The following is a 21,403-nucleotide window of genomic DNA, read 5'->3' on the forward strand; positions in this document are numbered from 1 at the left end:
CATAATGCAGAAATCGCGAAGGTGAGAGAGCAGATCGTGCAAGCCAAAGCGGATCTGGCAGCAGAAAAAGACCGGATGGCTGCAGAGCGGGCCGCTTTGGACGCCCAGGCCTATAAACTCATGCTTGACCAGAACGCATCACAGGAGGTTTTGAAGCGGAAGCACAGATCACGCCTGCCGTTAGGGTTTGACCCCCGAAATCTCTTTCACACTCCAGGAGTTGGACCCAGTAATCCGCCGCAGTACCTGGAGACAAACCGGATTGAGGCACCAGGACCAGGGGCGATGGTCCAACCTCGCCTAATGGAACCTCCTCACCAAAACATTGTGGTTCCTCCGCCGGTCCAGACGCCCTCGGGTCATTATTCGAATCCTATGGACAACCTTGTTGCGGCCGCTGCACGGTTAGAGGCCATCCCAGTCGAAGGGGATTCTTCGCAAGCGATAGAGACGCGCCGGGTTAAGGAGCTCCTCCGGACTGCGCTGATTCAGCAGGAAGCATATTCATACAGCCGTGATCGGATCCACTCTACACCCCGTCCAAACCGGAGTTATAGCAGGCGCTTGAACGAACCCACCGTATCGAGCAATGCGCGAGGCCGTGAAGCAGCCTGTGGCGATAGCCCGGCAGGCGGTGTCCACGATGCGCAGGATGTGGTGGACCGGGCCCGAGCACAAAGGGAGGCCGAGTTAGCAGCCCAGGATAATGCGGGTCAACTTACGCCGGTTCGTTCTACCACCTTCGCCGGACTAGGAGTCACATCCGCTTTGGGAGTGCCTTGCTTGATCCCTGCTTTACGTAATGTGCGCCTGCCCAAAGATTTCAAGGGTCCACGCAAGGTGCCGAATTACACCGCTGATTTACCCCCTGAAGCATGGGTAGAGAGTTATGAGATGGCCATGGAAATGCTGGACGTGGAAGAGACCGCATGTGCAAAATACTTCACCATGATGCTTGAGGGCACGGCTCGTACTTGGTTAAAGAGCCTACCACCCAATTCTATCAGCTCATGGGCCCAGTTGCGAGCCCGGTTTATACAGAATTTTAAGGATACCTGTAAGCAGCCCAAGTCCATAGTAGACCTGGCGGCTTGTGTCCAGGAGGAAGGAGAATCAACGACCCGTTGGGTGCGCCACGTTTCGGAAATTTTGCACTCGTCTGACAGGATTAATGCTGACTCTGCGATCTTAACTCTGGAAGGCAACTGCCGGTTTGAGCCTCTAAAATTGAAGTTGGGACGCATGAAGCGGTTCTGTAATGACATGGGAACCCTCATGGCCGCTTTAGTGAAGTATGCTGATTCGGACAGTACCAAGGATCCCGAGCCTAATGATGATGAAGCAGGGAAGGGAAAGAAGAATAGCAACTCCAAACAGCAGCAGTACAAACTAGCGGGTCATGGAAACGGAGGCAAGCGCAAAGCGGATGGCAGCGTGGACTTTGTGGCCAACACTAATGCACGGGACAGGGGGCAGCGGCGCAGAGGTAAAGCGGCAAATTGTAATGGGGCTCCCAATCCTAACGCAAGCCGTTTGAACTATTTGTTGAATCAGCCTTGCCCGAAGTACGGGACGAAGGAGGCGCCGGCTAACCATCTTTGGAAAGATTGTTATATCATGCAGGAGTTCAAAAACTCTAATGCTTTCCGGTATGATCACGGATCAGGTGGCGGTTTAGGATCCGGTTTCCACGGGCCGGATCACGATGGAGCTTCCGGTTCAGGTCGCAACCAGGGCGGTCACAATCACCAGAATAATCAGAACAGCCAGCAGCAGCAGCAGCAGCAGTCGGGTTATCAGAGCCAGCCAAAACATTTGAACAATGGGCAGTATCATGTTTTCACAACTAGTTTGGATAAACGTGACCGAAAACTCCACAGGCGAGCGGTGAATTCTGTTGAACCGGCCTTACCACGTTACTTGCGCTGGTCGGAGCAGCCTATCGTGTGGAGCAGAGAGGATCACCGGCCCCGGGTTGATAACCCGGGCCAGCTAGCATTAGTGGTAGACCCTCAGGTGGGGGGTTATAAATTCACCAAGGTACTCATGGATGGAGGAAGCAGTATTAACATATTGTACTATGAGACATTCCGCCGCATGGGTTTAACAGACAAAGATCTCAGACCGTCGAATACGGTGTTCCATGGTGGTGCCTGGCAAATCTGCATATCCTGTTGGTAAGATAGCCCTGGATGTGGCCTTTGGGGACGAGCACGACTCCCGGTCGGAAAAACTAACATTTGCGGTGGTGAAGATCCGGAGCCCGTATCACGCCTTGTTTGGCCGGCCGGCTTACGCCAAGTTCATGGCGCGGCCTTGTTATATCTACTTGCAGCTCAAGATGTCGGGTTACAAGGGGACCATAACGGTTCATGGGAGCCGTAGGGTCGCTTTGGAATGTGAGGAAGGTGATGCGGCTTATGCAGAGTCAGTCTGTGCCACGGAGGAGTTGAAGTATTATAAGGACAATGTTGATCCGGCGGATATGACCTCTTTAAAGAAGCCAACTACAGAGCATGATTCAGATCTGAAGTTCAAATTGGTAGCTGAGACCAAGCTTGTTGACTTCGTGCCCGGCGATTCATCCAAGCAGTTCACTATCAGTGCCAACCTGGATCCCAAATAGGAAAGCGCGCTCATCGAGTTCATCCGTGAGAATCGTGACATTTTTGCATGGAAGCCGTCTGACATGCCAGGTGTACCGAGGGAACTCGCTGAGCACACTCTTAATGTGGATCCTAAGTATAAACCGGTGAAACAGTTCCTCCGCCGGTTTAACGAAGAAAGACGCAAGGCCATTGGAGAGGAAGTGGCCAGGCTTTTAGCAGCTGATTTTATTATTGAGGTGTTCCATCCAGAGTGGCTTGCTAATCCGGTGCTGGTTCTTAAGAAAAACGGCACTTGGCGTATGTGTGTGGATTACACAGATCTTAACAAAGCCTGTCCGGCAGATCCTTTTGCCCTCCCCCGTATTGACCAGATCATTGATGCCACGACGGGTTGTGAGCGTTTGAGTTTTTTGGATGCATACTCTGGATATCATCAGATCAAGATGGCGGTTAAGGACCAGGAGAAAACAGCATTTATTACTCCCTTTGGAGCCTTCTGCTATGTATCTATGCCCTTCGGGCTCAAGAGTGCCCAAGCCACCTATCAACGGTGTATACAGAATTGCCTGCATAAACAGATCGGCCGCAATGTGCACGCCTATGTGGATGATATTATAGTGAAGTCAAGACAGAAGGAGACGCTGGTGGATGATTTGAAGGAGACCTTTGACAACTTGCGAGTTTACAAGATGATGCTTAATCCGGCCAAGTGTGTCTTTGGTGTTCCGACAGGCAAGTTACTGGGTTTCCTGGTGTCTAACAGAGGAATCGAGGCTAACCCGGAGAAGATTACGGCTATTGCATCTCTAGCTAAACCAAAATGCATCAACGATGTTCAGCGTTTGGCGGGCCGGATCGCTGCACTAAGCCGGTTTATCAGCCGCCTCAGAGAGAAGGCCATTCCTTTGTACCAAATGCTGAGGAAGACAGACCATTTCATTTGGAGTCCGGCTGCTGATGAAGCATTTGAGGACCTGAAGCGGCAGTTAGCCAATCCGCCTGTTCTTGCAGCTCCGGTCGACAAGGAGCCACTATTACTATACGTAGCGGCCAATGCTCGGGCAGTTAGCGTAGCTATTGTGGTGGAACGCAAAGAGGCAGGCAAGGAATATCCGGTTCAGCGGCCGGTTTATTATGTCAGCGAGGTGCTTATTGAATCCAAGCAAAGGTATCCGCATTGGCAGAAGCTGGTCTATGGTGTTTTTATGGCCAGTCGGAAGTTGAAGCAGTATTTTCAAGGGCACCCCATCACAGTGGTCAGTTCAGCTCCCTTGGGTGATATTATACAGAACCGGGAGGCGACTGGCCGGATTGCCAAGTGGGCTATAGAGCTTGGGCCACACGGACTGAAGTACGTGCCTCAGACGGCAGTGAAGTCTCAAGCACTTGTTGATTTCATCAATGACTGGACGGAGTTACAAGCACCAGAGGAGAAGCCGGATCACACATATTGGACTATTCATTTTGACGGATCCAGGCAATTGGAAGGCTCGGGGGCTGGAGTCGTATTAACTTCCCCACGAGGTGATAAGTTTTGTTATGTTCTCCACTTAATGTTCCCTTGTACTAATAATGCAGCTGAGTACGAAGCCTTGCTCCACGGTCTCCGGATGGCTAAAGAGATGAATTTAAGCCGGGTTAAGTGCTTTGGTGACTCGGACCTAGTGGCTCAACAGGTGTCTGGCACTTGGGATTCTAAGGACCCGCTCATGGCTGGATATCATCGGGAAGTGGATAATATTGCAGGTTGTTTCAAGGGTTATCAAGTGGATCATGTGGACCGTCGGAAGAATGAAGCGGCGGATGCTTTAAGCCGGTTGGGCTCTCAACATAAACTGGTCCCGCCTAACGTCTTTTTGGACGTGTTGCACAACCCGTCAGTCAAGCTCCCAGGTGAGGTGGATTTGGCTATTCCTGATCCGGAGGCTCAATTGGTGGCAGCCTTGCATGTTATTCCGGATTGGACAGTTCCTTATCTTGCATACATGAACCGGGGGGAGTTACCAGAGGATGAGATTCTGGCCAGGCAGATAGTCCGGCGATCCAAGTCTATGACGATTGTCAATGGTGAATTACATCATTGCAGTGTATCAGGGGCGTTTCAACGTTGTGTTTCTCCCGAGGAAGGCTGTGAAATCTTAAGAGAAATCCATGAAGGGGATTGTGGACACCACGCCGGTTCAAAGTGTCTGGTGGCAAAGGCGTTTCGTCACGGGTTCTACTGGTTGACAGCGCATGCTGACGCGGAGGACTTGGTTAAACGGTGTGATGGATGTCAGAAATTTTCAAGGCGTGCTCATGTGCCGGCTCAAGAATTGAGGATGATCCCAATAACATGGCCGTTTGCAACTTGGGGGCTGGATATGGTTGGGCCTTTTAAAAGATCCAAGGATAAGAAAACCCACCTTTTGGTGGCAGTTGACAAATTTACCAAGTGGGTTGAAGCGAAGCCTGCTAGCAAGTGTGATGCAGCAACAGCGGTGCAGTTCATCAAGAAGGTGATTTTCCGGTTTGGTTTTCCACACAGTCTCATTACTGACAATGGTACCAATTTATCCAAGGGCGCTATGAAGGAGTTCTGTGAACGTGAGCACATCCGACTTGACGTGTCGTCAGTGGCACACCCCCAGTCCAATGGACAGGCAGAACGAGCTAATCAGGAAATCTTGCGAGGCATCAAACCCCGGCTTATGGTCCTATTGCAAAGAACACCAGGATGTTGGGTTGAAGAGCTACCATCTGTATTATGGAGTATCAATACTACGCCAAACTGGTCCACAGGATACACGCCATTTTTTATGGTCTATGGAGCAGAGGCAGTTCTCCCTAGTGACATCCGGCACGATTCCCCTCGTGTGGCAGCTTATGTTGAAGCAGACAATGAGACAGCACGACAAGACGCTTTGGACCTATTGGACGAGGAGCGTGATATAGCGGCTGCCCGTTCGGCGATTTACCAGCAAGATCTCCGTCGCTATCACAGTCGCCGGGTTAGAACCAGAACTTTTCAAGAAGGAGATTTGGTGCTTCGACTCATCCAAGATCAAACGGATATGCACAAGTTATCCCCACCTTGGGAGGGACCTTTCGTGGTCAGCAAGAATTTGCACAACGGGTCGTACTATCTGATTGATATTCGGGGGCATCAAGACTCACGTACATCAGAGGAGGAGACCAACAGGCCGTGGAATATAGCTCATCTTCGGCCTTACTATAGTTGAGCCATCGGCTCTATCTATGTACATATCATGACAATGTATATATTATCTTTGATATATCAAACCGGAGCCTCAGCTGAAGCGGGGTCTCTGTCTTTCTTATCATGCGAGGTTACACGGAGTGGTTCTGTTTAAAGCGGCCTCCGGTTTACCCCTTGACATTTGTTTTTTATATATCACTGGGGGCCTTGGTCGTGTCCGAACTAACGAACACCCTTTGATAGGCGACAGCCACCAGATCATTCGGGGACATGGTCAAGTCTGAACCAGTCACACCTCTTGGTCGGCCTAAGGCCACAAAATCACTTCGAGGCATGGTCGAACCCGAACCATTGTCACGCCTCTTGATCTGGCATAAATGCCACGAGTCATTTGGGGACCTGGCTGACTTGAATCATTGTCACTCCTATTGGGGGCCTTGATCCTGTCCGACCATGGTAATACCATCTGAACAGCTCAGTATAGCATATTTTTGCAAATGGTTTTTATCATTGCCTTTGCTTCCATGTTGTTTTCATGGTTTGTTCGTTCTTTGTTTTTGTTGGATTTCTTTTATGTCAACAAGCATATTTTTTTCCGGTTCAGCCAATGATTTTTGATCCCCCTTTAAATCCGGAGGAGTCTGCCTGGTTTACCTTTTCCCTGTTAACATCATAGAGTAACCAGGGGGCTCGTATTAAGTCAGTACGGTTTGTATGGGAGCTACTTTCTCCCTTTTTGACGGTAATGGTTTATAAAACCACCGCTTCAGGCTTGGCTAAAGCCAGCTTTATGCTCAAACATGGCAGTTCAAATTTTTCTGATTGCAGGAGATATGAATTAAAGTTTTTCAAGCAAAAGCTTCAGTACTTATGCACGAAGGCATATTCCAGGCAGAAGTTTTAACTATCCTATTACAAGGCAGCATGGTGCTCAAACAAAATCTTGTTTTTTTTGGAAGGATGTTGCAAATAGCTCTTCAAACCGGCTTCCGGTTCAAGCCTGCTCCTCATCCTCCGCCGCTTCAGCTTCCTCGTCTCTACCCATTGGCTGGAAATCAACAGTGGTCCAGTTGATTCCCATTAAAGCTTGGAAAACAGCCTCTTCATGGATCAGGGAAGACGGTTCAATATCAGGGGCGTAAGTGTGCTTACGGATTGGAGGAATCAGATTCTCCGCTTCAACAGTTGGGGCAGGTACTCGCTTGTTTTGATTATTATATTGCGCTTGATAATGCGTCAAATCTGCCTCTTCAGCTAGCTGGCAAGCCAGAGGGTGCACTGCACGGTTTATGGCCCTTAAATCTTCTTCGTTGAATTCAGAGCCATCTTCTTTCAGACTGGGATAGCCTTGAGCTGCTTCCACAGGATCAAAGTCGGGCCCCCATGCCTTTGCCCGGATTAAGGCATTGATGGCTCCGGTTCGGGCAGCGGATTTTTTTCAGCTCCTCAATCCGGGCAGGAAGCATTGACAACTTGCTAAGAGTGTCCTGGATTAAAGAGGGCACCGGGTTGTTGTGAGAAGCTGTGGTGATGATCCGTTGGGCTCCGGTATACAATTGTTCCACCAAGGTGTAGGCAGCTTTCAATTTCTTCCGCACATCATTTCCTAAGTGCCCAATACGTGTGCCTACAACAAGATTGGAATGGTCTCAAACCGGATTTACGATACAGCAGATTCAAATTTGTCACAGAAGTTACAAGGAGCTTACCAAAGATTGCAGCAGTCATGGAGTGTATTTGCCGCTGTACGGCCGTCAGTTCATCCACCACCGGTTTAAGGGCCGCTTCAGCATTTTCCGCTCTTTTGGTTAAACCGGCCTTCTCAGTGGCCCAGTCAGCCCGCTCTTTCTTGAAGCCTTCTTTCAGCCGTTCAGCAGTGCTCAAAGCGCTGGTTAATTCTTGCTTGGCCTTATCTGTTTCAGCCTGCTGGGTCTTCAGGGCCTCCTGCAAATCGGTAATCCGGTCCTCCTTGATTTTCACCTCAGCCTGCATACAGATGGCATTTTAAGCATTGCACAGGCGATCCAAGAAATGGAAGTATCAACCACATAACAAAGTTATATGCCTGATACTTGGGGGCTAATGCACCTTCAATTTTTTGTATATTGCTAGATTACAAAGTCCCAAGCTCAATACAAGTATTCAACTTGGCACTTGGGGGCTAATAGCTATTTGATCAAGTTATGTTCTAAGGACAGCTTTTTATTTTTGAGCCCCGGTTTACTTATGCTAAGTTAGACCGGCCCTCGAGGGTTATGCCGACGGATTTCAAAAATGTTTAGGATCAAGTCCCGGTTTGACCAAGGTCACAAACCGGCCCTTGGGGGCTACAAGGATGAATGCAATGGCAGAAAGGAAAGAAGGAATTTACCTCAAATTTATCCCTCATCATTTTGACCAGCCAGCTTCACAGTCACGGCTAGTGTAAAGCCGGTTTAAATAGCCAGAGTGAAGATTTGAGCATTCAGAGCGGCGTATGTCTCTAATTCAACATCCCATTTTCCTTTGTTCAAAGGGGAAGAATCCTCTTTGATGGTATGCCTGGTAAGGGTGGCAGGATTCCCGGGTTCAGAGCGGCCTACGCCGGTAATCACAACATCATCATCTTTTGACTCGCCGGTTTGGGTTGGCGCGGCCGGTTTGTCAGCAGGAGTGTGGGATTTCTCAATCTGGACAGAGCTGGCAGGCGGATCAGCAGAGGCTGGAGTATGAATACGACCTTCTTCAGGGATAACGTCGTCTTGCAGAGGAGGATCATTGGGGATATCTTCACAAGTAAACACTTCATGATCCGGTGCTTGGTCATGTTCTGGGGCTACATCTTCTTCAGCCGCTCTATCCAGGCGGGCCTTTTTGCTTGGTTTCGGTTTAGCCCTGAAAGAAAAATAAAAAGTCAAGGAAAAGCGTAAGCCATTGCGCAGTATACTGGAAGCATATGTTCGGTTTAACTTACCCAGCAACTGTTTTCAAAGGTGGTAGCTGGGTGGCCGACGATTCACCAGACGATGAATGAGAAGTGACCTGGTAATCGGAGTCGGATGGATTAAGAGGTTGACGGAAGAAACCCGCTTTAGGATTTAAATCAATAAAAAGGTCGGAGACCTCGGAGCGGCGTTTTCGAGCCGGACTGTTCGGTAAACCGGCAGAAGTAACTACCTGGCCGCTGTGCTGGGTTGTGCGGCGAGCTTCTTGTTGCTGGGTCTTCATAAGAAAGTTGGGATCCAAATAAGCAAGAGGATGAGAAAATTTAACTTTCCGGTTTGTCCGGCGAGATTTTGGCAAAGGCAAGATTTCTGAATCAGAAGAGAGAATAGTTACCTCAACGAAGCCCGCATTGCTGGCCTCAGCGTCATCCTGACAAGCATCATCATCAATAAGGCGGGTAAAAAGGAAGCCAAGTGAATCAAGTTCTACCTCAAGATCCGGATTACCCACATCATCATCAATGGCTGGGTCAGATGAAGCAGTGGTCTTTCTTTTACGAGCTGGTTTCTTGATAGCCTTGGTCTTGGGCCGGGTTGGCCGCCCTGCCTTCTCCGTTTTATCTTGTGAAAGCTTCTTGCTCCAAAACGGATTATCACTCTGGATCAACAATAATTAAAGGTCAGACAGATAAAGCAGTAACAGGTTCAATAATAAAGCAAGTAAAATCTTACCGCTGGCGGTTCGTTGGTGGTGCAGTAAGGAAGCAGACCGGTTTGAGCACAGAGGTGCTCCGGTTCATTCAACATCTTCTTTACAGATTCTGTGACTTCGTCGTCGGAGACCTATATTTTGATATGTCGGAGTGGGTCATCGACACTGCCAGTATATTCGCACATCAAACCAGGGCGCCGGCTTAGAGGCAGAATGCTCCATGATATCCAGCAGCGTGCAAGGTCTATTCCTGTTAAACCATTGGCCATGAAGGCCCGGAGCTTGGACAGTTGAGGGGCATATTTAATTCTCTCCTTGGTGCTTAGCCTTTGTGGAAAAGGGTGAGTGTTGCTGAGCCGTTCCGGACGGAAGCCAGGCAAGGGATTTTCATTGTCAGGGGAGGTATCCTTGCAATAAAACCAAGTTGCGTTCCACTCCTTGGGGTGAGTATGGAGTTTGACGTGGGGATAGGTGATTTCCTTCCTCTTCTGAATGGCCATACCGCCCAATTCGGTATTAGGGCCGTCGGTGAATTCAGTACGGTGGTTTAGATGAAAGAGATCTCTAAATAACTCGACTGAAGGCTCCTCTTGAAGGTATGCCTCAGAAAGTACTTGAAAGTGACATAGATTGGTGACGGAGTTGGGGCCAGTATCCTGTGGACGGAGTTGAAAGTTGGCTAACACATCCCGATCAAATTTAGAGCCGGGCGGTTTGAAGCCCCGGGCCATGTGATCTGCGAAGACCACGATCTCTCCTTCCTGGGGCATGGGAGGACATTCATCTCCAGGAACCCTCCAGTGAATCGTATCTTTGCTATCCAAAGCGCCGATCAGGACTAGATCATCCAGCTGTGATTCTGTGACACGGGAGGGAACCCAGTTGCACTCGTACACTTGTTTGGCCATGACGAGATCTACAAGAAATAGGTGATCCGGTTCAAGGACATGCCGGATAAAAAGGTGTTGATCTAATTACGGTAAACCGGAGGCAGTACCCATAAACCGGTCTTCTACAACGCGGCATCAGATGGATTCTGGCGGTTCAACCAGGGGACTAATGGCATATATACCGGTTTAGCAATTTTTTCTCTATAGTGAAGTTAAACCGCCTGGCCTAAGCATCGGAAGCAATTGAAACTATGGATAACTAGTTATGCAGAAACAAATTTCACAAAATCGTGTTACAGCCGCGGATCTACAGCAAGCTCACAAAAACAAGAAATATTTCGAAGACTAAGGCGGAAACAGAAGTGAACCATTGAGCGGATATGTGCGGGAGATCTATGAGCTTGGATGAGAAATAGCAAGCGGATGCTAAAGGGATCGCTACTAAGCACAGCAAGAGTTCACAGATGCATTCAAGGTCAGAGAACAGCTATGAACGCGCAATGAACATAGCAAGAACATGGAACCCTAAGAACAGATCTAGGTTAAGAAGGAGAGAGAACTTACCGGGAACGGAGAAGATGCGGAAAGACGCCGCAACACTCTGGTACGTTCAGGTTGATGCAGCGGCCCGAGACGAGGCAGAGGTCGACGGTGGTGGCGGAGCTCCAAAGCCGGTGACGTGAGGAAGAAAAAGAAGAAGGGACGAAGGGGAAGAGAAAGGAAATGACCCTTCGGTCTTATTTATAAGGCAACCGAGCTAGGTCAAACGCGCGAATCCAGGAGCTGTCATTAAAAGGGCGTTATGAATTTCATAATGACGTCATGCCGGTTTACAGTAACCAAAACTGATGACGTCATGCCGGTTTACAGCAACCAAAAATGATGATGACATGGAGATTTGCCAATTAACAGAAGATATCCAAGACGCAAGATGGTGTGAAGGATTGACATGAACCAGTTCAAATCAATCTGGGGCCTAATGTTGGGGATATTACCACTAGGCGTAAACCGGCCTACTTGGGCCAGGTTAACTTCATTAGTGGCGTAAACAGATGAAGGCCCAAGGCCTGTAGTCGGTTAGAACATGTAGCCGTAAACCGGCCTGATGTATGACTTGTATTGTAAGTAAGGAATAGAGAGATACCAACCGGAATACGAGTATGAACCGGTTAGGACTCTATGGACCGACGGGCGTCACCCATGTATATAAGGGGACGACCCGGTGGCGGTTCAGGACAGACAACCACAACTCGAGCCTAGGCGAAGCTTGTTTGCTCCCTAGCCATCGAGATCATATCAATTCCATCACAACTAGACGTAGGCTTTTACCTTCATCGAAGGGGCCGAACTAGTATAAAACCCTCGTGTCTTTTTGTCCGCTTTAACCCCTTCAAGTAAACTCGTAGCGATGGCTCCACGACTAAGTCCTTTCGCTAGGACATCTGCCGTGACAAATCCACGACACACTGCGTGCCTCAGCACTTATTGGACTGCACACATCAGAATGTATTACTTCCAACAAGTTGCTTTCTTGTTCCATCTTACTGAAAACGAGGCTTTTCAGTCATCTTGCCGATGTGGTATGATTTGCATGTCTCAAGTGATTCAAAATCAAGTGAGTCCAAACGATCCATCTGCATGGAGTTTCTCCATGCGTACATACCAATAGACATGGTTCGCATGTCTCAAACTTTTCAAAAAACGAGTGAGTCCATCAACATGGAGCTTCTTCATGCGTTTTATACCAATATGACTTACATGGCAGTGCCACAAGCAGGTGGTACTATCATTACTATCTTATATATTTTGGCATGAACATGTGTATTACTACGATCGAGATTCAATAAACCATTCTTTTAGGTGCAAGACAATTGAAGGTATTATTCAAATAAATAGAGTAACTATTATTCTCCTTAAATGAATAACCGTATTGCGATAGACACAATCCAATCATGTCTATGCTCAACGCAAACACCAAATAACAATTATTTAGGTTTAACACCAATCTTGATGGTAGAGGGAGCAGGCGATGCTTGATCACATCAACCTTGGAAACACTTCCAACACACATCGTCATCTCACCTTTAGTTAGTCTCCGTTTATTCCGCAGCTTTTATTTCAAGTTACCAACACTTAGCAACCGAACCGGTATCTAATACCCTGGTGCTACTAGGAGTACAAGTAAAGTACACATTTAATATAATGTATATCCAATATACTTCTGTCAACCCTGCCAGCCTTCTCATCTACCAAGTATCTAGGGTAGTTATGCTTTAGTGACCGTTCCCTCATTACAGAAGCACTTAGTCTCGGGTTTGGGTTCAACCTTGAGTTTCTTCACTAGAGCAGCAACTGATTTGCCATTTCATGAAGTATCCCTCCTTGCCCTTCTTGAAACTAGTGGTTTCACTAACCATCAACAATTGATGCTCCTTCTTGACTTCTACTTTCGCGGCGTCAAACATCGCGAATATTTCAAGGATCACCATATCTATCCCTGATATGTTATAGTTCATCACGAAGCTCTAGCAGCTTGGTGGCAATGACTTTGTAGAAACATCACTATCTCATCCGGAAGATTAACTCCCACTCGATTCAAGTGATTGTAGTACTCAGACAATCTGAGCACATGCTCAACGATTGAGCTTTTCTCCCTTAGTTTGTAGGCTAAGAAACTGGTCAGAGGTCTCATACCTCTTGACGTGGGCACTAGCCTGAAATCCCAATTTCAGCCCTTGGAACATCTGATATGTTCCGCGACGTTTCAAAAACGTCTTCGGCGCCACAGTTCTAAACCGTTTAACATTACTAAACTATCACGTAGTCATCAAAACGTGTATGTCAGATGTTCGCAACATCCACAGACGACGTTCGAGGTTCGGCACACCGAGTGGTGCATTAAGGACATAAGCCTTCTATGCAGCAATGAGGACAATCCTCGGTTTACGGACCCAGTCCGCATAATTGCTACTATCAACTCTCAACTAAATTTTCTCTAGGAACATATCTAAAACAGTAGAACTAAAACGCGAGCTACGACATAATTTGCAAAGACCTTTTGACTATGTTCAGGATAAAGTTCATCTAATGAACTCCCACTCATATAGACATCCCTCTAGTCATCTAAGTGATACATGATCCGAGTTAACTAGGCCGTGTCCGATCATCATGTGAGACGGACTAGTCATTATCGGTGAACATCTTCATGTTGATCGTATCCACTATACGACTCGTGTTCGACCTTTTGGTCTCTTGTGTTCAGAGGCCATGTTTGTACATGCTAGGCTCGTCAAGTCAACCTAAGTGTTTCACGTGTGTAAATCTGGCTTACACCCGTTGTATGTGAATGTTAGAATCTATCACACCCGATCATCACGTGGTGCTTCGAAACAACGAACTTTCGCAACGGTGCACAGTTAGGGGGAACACTTTCTTAAAATTATTATGGGGGATCATCTTATTTACTACCGTCGCTCTAAGCAAATAAGATGCATAAACATGATAAACATCACATGCAATTAAAAATTGGCATGATATGGCCAATATCATTTTGCTCCTTCTGATCTCCATCTTCGGGGCTCCATGATCATCATCGTCACCGGCATGACACCATGATCTCCATCATCATGATCTCCATCATCGTGTCTCCATGATGTTGTCTCGCCAACTATTACTTCTACTACTATGGCTAACGGTTTAGCAATGAAGTAAAGTAATTACATGGCGTTATTCAGTGACACGCAGGTCATACAATAAATAAAGATAACTCCTATGGCTCCTACCGGTTGTCATACTCATTGACATGCAAGTCATGATTCCTATTACAAGAACATGATCAATCTCATACATCACATATCATTCATCACATTCTTTTTGGCCACATCACATCACATAGCATACCCTGCAAAAACAAGTTAGACGTCCTCTAATTGTTGTTTGCATGTTTTACGTGGCTGCTATGGGTTTCTAGCAAGAACGTTTCTTACCTACGCAAAAGCCACAACGTGATATGCCAATTGCTATTTACCCTTCATAAGGACCCTTTTCATCGAATCCGATCGGACTAAAGTGGGAGAGACTGGCACCCGCTAGCCACCTTATGCAACAAGTGCATGTCAGTCGGTGGAACCTGTCTCACGTAAGTGTACGTGTAAGGTCGGTCCGGGCTGCTTCATCCCACAATACTGTCAAAACAAGATAGGACTAGTAACGGTAAGCATATTGAACAAAATCAATGCCCACAACAACTTGTGTTCTACTCGTGCATAGAACCTACGCAATAGACCTAGCTCATGATGCCACTGTTGGGGAACGTAGCAGAAATTCAAAATTTTCATACGAGTCACCAAGATCTATCTATGGAGAGACTAGCAACGAGAGAGAGGGGAGTGCATCTACATACCCTTGTAGATTGCTAAGCGGAAGCGTTCAAGAAAACGGGGTTGAAGGAGTCGTACTCGTCGTGATCCAAATCACGGGAGATCCTAGTGCCGAACGGACGGCACCTCCGCGTTCAACACACGTACAACCCGGTGACGTCTCCCATGCCTTGATCCAACAAGGAGAGAGGAAGAGGTTGAGGAAGACTCCGTCCAGCAGCAGCACAACGGCATGGTGGTGGTGGAGGAGCGTGGCAATCCTGCAGGGCTTCGCCAAGCACCGCGGGAGATGAGGAGAAAGAGAGGTAGGGCTGCGCCAGGGAGAGGTGGAAACTCTTGTGTATGGCAGCCCCAAAACCTCAAGTATATATAGGGGAGAGGGAGGGGGTGCGCCCCCTCTAGGGTTCCCACCCTAAGGGGTGCGGCAGCCCCAAACCCATCTAGGGTGGCGGCCAAGGGGGGGAGAGGGGGAAACTTGCCCCCCAAGCAAGGTGGTGGCGCCCCCTCCACAAACTCTAGGCACCTTGGGCCCTTGTGGGGGGCGCACTAGCCCACCTGGGGCTGGTCCCCTCCCACACTTGGCCCATGCAGCCCTCCGGGGCCGGTGGTCCCACTTGGTGGACCCCCGGGACCCTCCCGGTGGTCCCGGTACGTTACCGATAACACCCGAAACTTTTCCGGTGACCAAAACAGGACTTCCCATATATAAATCTTTACCTCCGGACCATTTCGGAACTCCTCGTGATGTCCGGGATCTCATCCGGGACTCCTAACAATATTCGGTAACCACGTATATCTATTCCCTATAACCCTAGCGTCATCGAACCTTAAGTGTATAGACCCTACGGGTTCGGGAACCATCCAGACATGACCGAGACATTCTCCGGTCAATAACCGACAGCGGGATCTGGATACCCATGTTGGCTCCCACATGTTCCACGATAATCTCATCGGATGAACCACGATGTCGAGGATTCAATCAATCCCGTATTCAATTCCCTTTGTCTAGCGGTATTGTACTTGCCCGAGATTCGATCGTCGGTATGCCGATACCTTGTTCAATCTCGTTACCGGCAAGTCTCTTTACTCGTTCCATAACACATCATCCCGTGATCAACCCCTTGGTCACATTGTGCACATTATGATGATGTACTACCGAGTGAGCCTAGAGATACCTCTCCGTTACACGGAGTGACAAATCCCAGTCTCGATTCGTGCCAACCCAATAGACACTTTCGGAGATACTCGTAGTGCACCTTTATAGCCACCCAGTTAAGTTGTGACGTTTGGTACACCCAAAGCATTCCTACGGTATCCGGGAGTTGCACAATCTCATGGTCTAAGAAAATGATACTGACATTAGAAAAGCTTTAGCATACGAACTACACGATCTTTGTGCTAGGCTTAGGATTGGGTCTTGTCCATCACATCATTCTCCTAATGATGTTATCCTGTTATCAACGACATCCAATGTCCATGGTCAGAAAACCGTAACCATCTATTGATCAATGAGCTAGTCAACTAGAGGCTTACTAGGAACATGGTGTTGTCTATGTACCCACACATGTATCTGAGTTTCCTATCAATACAATTATAGCGTGGATAATAAACGATTATCATGAACAAGGAAATATAATAATAATAACTAATTTATTATTGACTCTAGGGCATATTTCCAACACATACATAGTTCTCATCTTCAAGCGAAAATCATTACAGAACAACATAAAGCTCTGCAGAGCATCTAAATTAATTAAACCATACATTGAAACTATATAAAACATTTCAATGGGAAAACAAATGCGATCATAATCGCAACCAAGGTAACAAATGATCCAACGGCATAATGATACCAAGCCTCGGTATGAATGGCATATTTTCTAATCTTTCTAATCTTCAAGTGCATTGCATCCATCTTGATCTTGTGATCATCGACGACATCCGCAACATGCAACTCCAATATCATCTTCTCCTCCTCAATTTTTCTTATTTTTTCCTTCAAGAAATTGTTTTCTTCTTTAACTAAATTTAACCTCTCGACAATAGGGTCGGTTGGAATTTCCGGTTCAACAACCTCCTAGATAAATAAAATCTATGTCAAGTTGGTCGGCATAATTTTCATAAACAATAAATGAACCAATAGTTATGAAAAGATAATATATACCACATCCGAATCATAGATAGGACGAGGGCCGACGGGGGCGGATACCAAAACCATCGCACTATATAAGATGCAATAATAAAAGTAAGAAAATAATACAAGTATCTATCTAAACATACAAGTAAGAATATTTTTCCTTTCAGAAAGAAGATAAGAACAAGAGGCTCACCATGGTGGTGCCGGCGATGAGATCGGCGCGGGTGATCGACGACGATGAAGACGGGTACGAGGCGCGACGGACCGCTAAACCTAGACAAATATTGAGGAAAATGGAGCTTGGAGGTCGAGCTTGGAGAGGAGAAAGCTTAAGTAGTGTGGCTCGGGCATTCCATCGAACACCTTGTGTGCATAGGAGGTGAGCTAGAGTACCACCAAGCCCTCTCCCCCTTGGCGGCCAGAAAAAACAGAGCAGTGTGCTCTGCTCTTACGCGAGGGGGTATATATAGGCACCTAATTGGTCCCGGTTGGTGGCATGAACCGGGACTAAAGGGCAGCCTTTGGTCCCGGTTCGTGGCACCAACTGGGACCAATGGTGGTGGGCCAGGAGCGAGGCCCATTGGTCCCGGTTCGTCCCACCACCGGACGTAACCGTTTTTTTTTTGAGGAACCGACAGGAATACCCCCCAGCGCGCCGGGTTCGGCCTTGGTCTGCCGGCGCTGATTTCGGCCCAAGCCGGCGAAAAACGGGCTCCTGGAGTGCGACTGGGCCGTTTTTTCGGCGCCGGCGCAAAAAAATCGCCTGGGGAGACCGTTCTGGGGCGCGGCTGGAGATTCTCTCATGCTCTTGTGTCTTGTTCTCATTCACTTTTTTTATTATTTGAAGTGGGCTGCGCCCCAGGCCAGTGTTTTCTTCAATGGCCCAGCAAGAGGGGTAGGAAGTGGGCTGCGCCCCAGTCTAGTTTTTCTCTCTACATATATAGGCTGGGAAATTTCACACGCCCCAGGCCATTTTCTGGGCTGCCTGGGACCCAGATCCGCCCATGCCTACATCGTCTGAGACACCTGCGTCGTCTGAGCCTCTGAGGTTTGCCTCCCTGGTTGCTGGATTGCTCAGACAACACAGGTGGGCTCAACAGCACCTTGGATGCCAACTAGCTAGGCTCAGCTCCCATACTTATTTAGTTATTTTGAGACTCACACTTAAGCTGCACATTTAGATTGGAGATTCAGAAGGCGACAAAAATGACCGATAATGCCTATGATATTTACTTCAAGATAACTGTGTGCTGCACGTACAACCACAAACTAGTACTTCGTTCGTTCGGAAATACTTGTCATCAAAATGAATAAAAGGGGATGTATCTAGACGTATTTTAGTTTTAAATAGATTTTTTTATTATTTTGATGACAACTATTTTCGGGATGAATGCATGGCTTATCTGTAGACTTTTCTTTAGGAAGACTTATCTGTAGACAAATAGTAGTAGTACCATTTAGTCCAAGCTTGTCTTAGTCTAAGTATCTGACCACGATCTATACAAGCTTGGGAAAATTTGACCCAGCCGGGGTCGCTCGATCGGGTAACATGCACATCGAATTTGCGGCTGTCGACAGCATACCATGCTTCCTCTTGCTCCATTTTCCACGTCCCACACGCACGATCAGTACGAGTACGAATTGTGCTAGGAGCTGAGCCACTCGATCATTAGCCGCTTGCTGGAGTTACATCAACCGCACACCGACGTAACCGTTTTTTTCGAGGAACCGACAGGAATACCACCTTTACTTTTATACTACGAAAGAAGGATATTTTCCAGAACAACGACGCAACTATATCCGTATGTAGGAGTATATCCGTTCAGCCCAAACCTATCCGTCCGAACGTGGCGGCTCGATTTTCCCGCTGCTCACCAACTCCCAGCGTTGAAACACCACACCGCCACAGGTACCACCGTTGAACCCAAGCGGCACTGTCAACCGGCTACAGTGCATGGAGGAGCTGCTAGCCAGTGTGATGTGGGTGGTCTGCTCGACCGTGTCGTTGCATTTGTTGGAGCAGTACAGTAGCTAGTGTACCACACATGCATGTGCATGCATGAAGAGCCGCAGATATGGCGCTCGTGAGAGCAGTACACGTCCACGTCGACGACTGACCGGCACCCAGAAGATAATTATTAGAGAAATCATAACTTTCGCCCAGAAGATAATTATTAGAGAATCATATTCAGCTGACATATTCAGCCGTAGCGTTCACCTACCCTCGTTTGATCTCTTCTCGTGCATTAACAATCTCTGGCTAGCTATCTATATATACATATCACTGGATGATTTTAGCTAACAGCTCACTGCGCCGCACGCTCATAGACATACAGTGATACTACAAGGTTTTTGTTTTCTTTGTACGTCACCTTGCACTTGTCGCCATGAAGATCACCGTGCTCTCCTCCAGGCCCGTCAAGCCCGACTACGGCGCCTGTGGTGTACCTCCGGGCAGCACGGCCGACGTCGTCCCGCTCACCGTGCTCGACAAGGCCAACTTCGACGCGTACATCTCCGTCATCTACGCCTTCCGTCCGCCAGCGCCGCCCAACGCTGTCCTCGAGGCCGGGCTGGCCAGGGCGCTGGTGGACTACCGCGAGTGGGCCGGTAGGCTGGGCGTCGACGCGGCCAGCGGCGACCGCGCGATCCTGCTCTCCGACTCCGGCGCGCGGTTCGTGGAGGCGACGTCCGACGTGGCGCTGGACAGTGTCATGCCGATGAAGCCCACGCCAGAGGTGCTGAGCTTGCACCCGAGCGGCGACGACGGGCCCGAGGAGCTGATGCTCATCCAGGTCACGCGCTTCGCGTGCGGGTCCATCGTCGTGGGGTTCACCGCGCAGCACCTCGTGTCCGACGGCCGGGCCACCAGCAACTTCTTCCTAGCGTGGAGCCAGGCCACCCGCGGCGTCGCCGTCGATCCTGTCCCGGTGCACGACCGCCCCTCCTTCTTTAAACCACGCGATCCGCCTCAGGTTGAGTACGAGCACCGCGGCGTGGAGTTCAAGCCCTACAAGGAGGCCGACGAAAACGACGACGAACGCCACATCAGGGACGGCGACGTGGTGGTGGTAAACAAGGTGCACCTCAGCCTGGAGTTCATCTCCAAGCTCAAGTCGAGGGCGTTGGTGGGAGCGCACCGGCCGTACAGCACACTGCGGTGCTTGGTGGCGCACCTCTGGCGGTGCGTCACAAAGGCGCGCGGACTCGACGGGAGCGTCTCCACGAGCGTGGCGATCGCCGTGGACGGCCGAGCGCGGATGAGCCCGCAGGTGCCGGACGGCTACACCGGCAACGTTGTCCTCTGGGCGCGGCCCACCGCCACGGCGCAGGAGCTCGTGACGAGGCCGCTGCAGCACGCGGTGGAGCTCATCAACCGGGAGGTGGCCCGGATCAACGGCGGCTACTTCGAGTCGTTCATCGACTTCGCCAGCTCCGAGGCGGTGCAGAAGGAGCGGCTGGTGGCGACGGCCGATGCGGCGGAGATGATGCTGAGCCCCAACATCGAGGTTGACAGCTGGCTGCGGATCCCGTTCTACGACCTCGACTTCGGCGGCGGGCAGCCATTCTTCTTCATGCCAAGCTACCTGCCGGTGGAGGGCCTGCTCATCCTGCTGCCGTCTTTCGCCGGCGACGGGAGCGTGGACGCCTACGTGCCCCTCTTCAGCCGCGACATGGACGCCTTCAAGAACTGCTGCTACAACCTCGAGTAGATTTGCATCGTTGGAGTTAATTAATACTCCCTCGGTTCTTAAATATAAGGTGTATTAGTTTTTTAAAAAGTCAACTGTTGTCTATGTTTGACCAACTTTACAGCAAAATATATAAAGATTTATAATACTAAATATATAAAATGTAAAAAAAAATGTTCATGATGAATCTAGTGATAATGATTTGGTATTCTAGATATTGATATTTTTGTCTATAAACTTGGTCAAACTTACAGAAGTTGGACTTTTTGGAAAAATAATACACCTTATATTGAGGAACGGAGGGAGTACTTGTCTTGTCAAAGTATGGTTGTTTTGAAATGTATCTGCAGTGCCACATATACATATGTGTTGCATGCGTGCGTGTATGCATGCACTACGTGTGGTACTGTGGTAAAGGAGTATGGGTTAGAAGTATGGACAAATTTAATGTGTTTGTCTCTCTGGTAAGTTGTCGCTAGATAACTGAATAAAATACAACAAGTAATGTTATGCGGTGCAACATAGCAGTGGCCATGAAAATGTGGCATACACCAGAGATTGTGTTGGGTGCTTTTTCTTTGCGAGGTGTGTAGGGTGCTTTCAGTTTTGTGAGGATGCTGAGTTGCCAACACAAAATCTTGTTCGTGTGTTTTCGTGCGTATTCGAGAGAAAAAAATTATCCATGTGTTCAATAGCTCGAATTTTCTTGGGATTAAGTTTGACTTGTTACTAGACACATGAAGTTGAATAGGTCTGTAGGTGCTTAATGATGCTGTTTTCAGAAAAACAAAATTAATATGGATGACACGCTATGTCAATCTTCGGTCAAAATGAGAAGATGCATGATTTAACTTATTGCTC

General features: G+C 48.4%; 1 protein-coding gene across 1 annotated transcript; it reads left to right on the forward strand.

Moving 5' to 3' along the window:
- Nucleotides 1-19,165: 19,165 nt before the first annotated feature.
- Nucleotides 19,166-20,695, forward strand: LOC123042290 (agmatine coumaroyltransferase-2). The gene has a single exon (XM_044464770.1). The coding sequence runs from the start codon at nt 19,238-19,240 to the stop codon at nt 20,561-20,563; it is 1,326 nt and encodes a 441-aa protein (XP_044320705.1). The 5' UTR covers nt 19,166-19,237; the 3' UTR covers nt 20,564-20,695.
- Nucleotides 20,696-21,403: the final 708 nt, after the last annotated feature.

Source organism: Triticum aestivum, chromosome 2B (assembly GCF_018294505.1).
Source record: "Triticum aestivum cultivar Chinese Spring chromosome 2B, IWGSC CS RefSeq v2.1, whole genome shotgun sequence".
Classification (NCBI taxonomy): Eukaryota; Viridiplantae; Streptophyta; class Magnoliopsida; order Poales; family Poaceae; genus Triticum; species Triticum aestivum.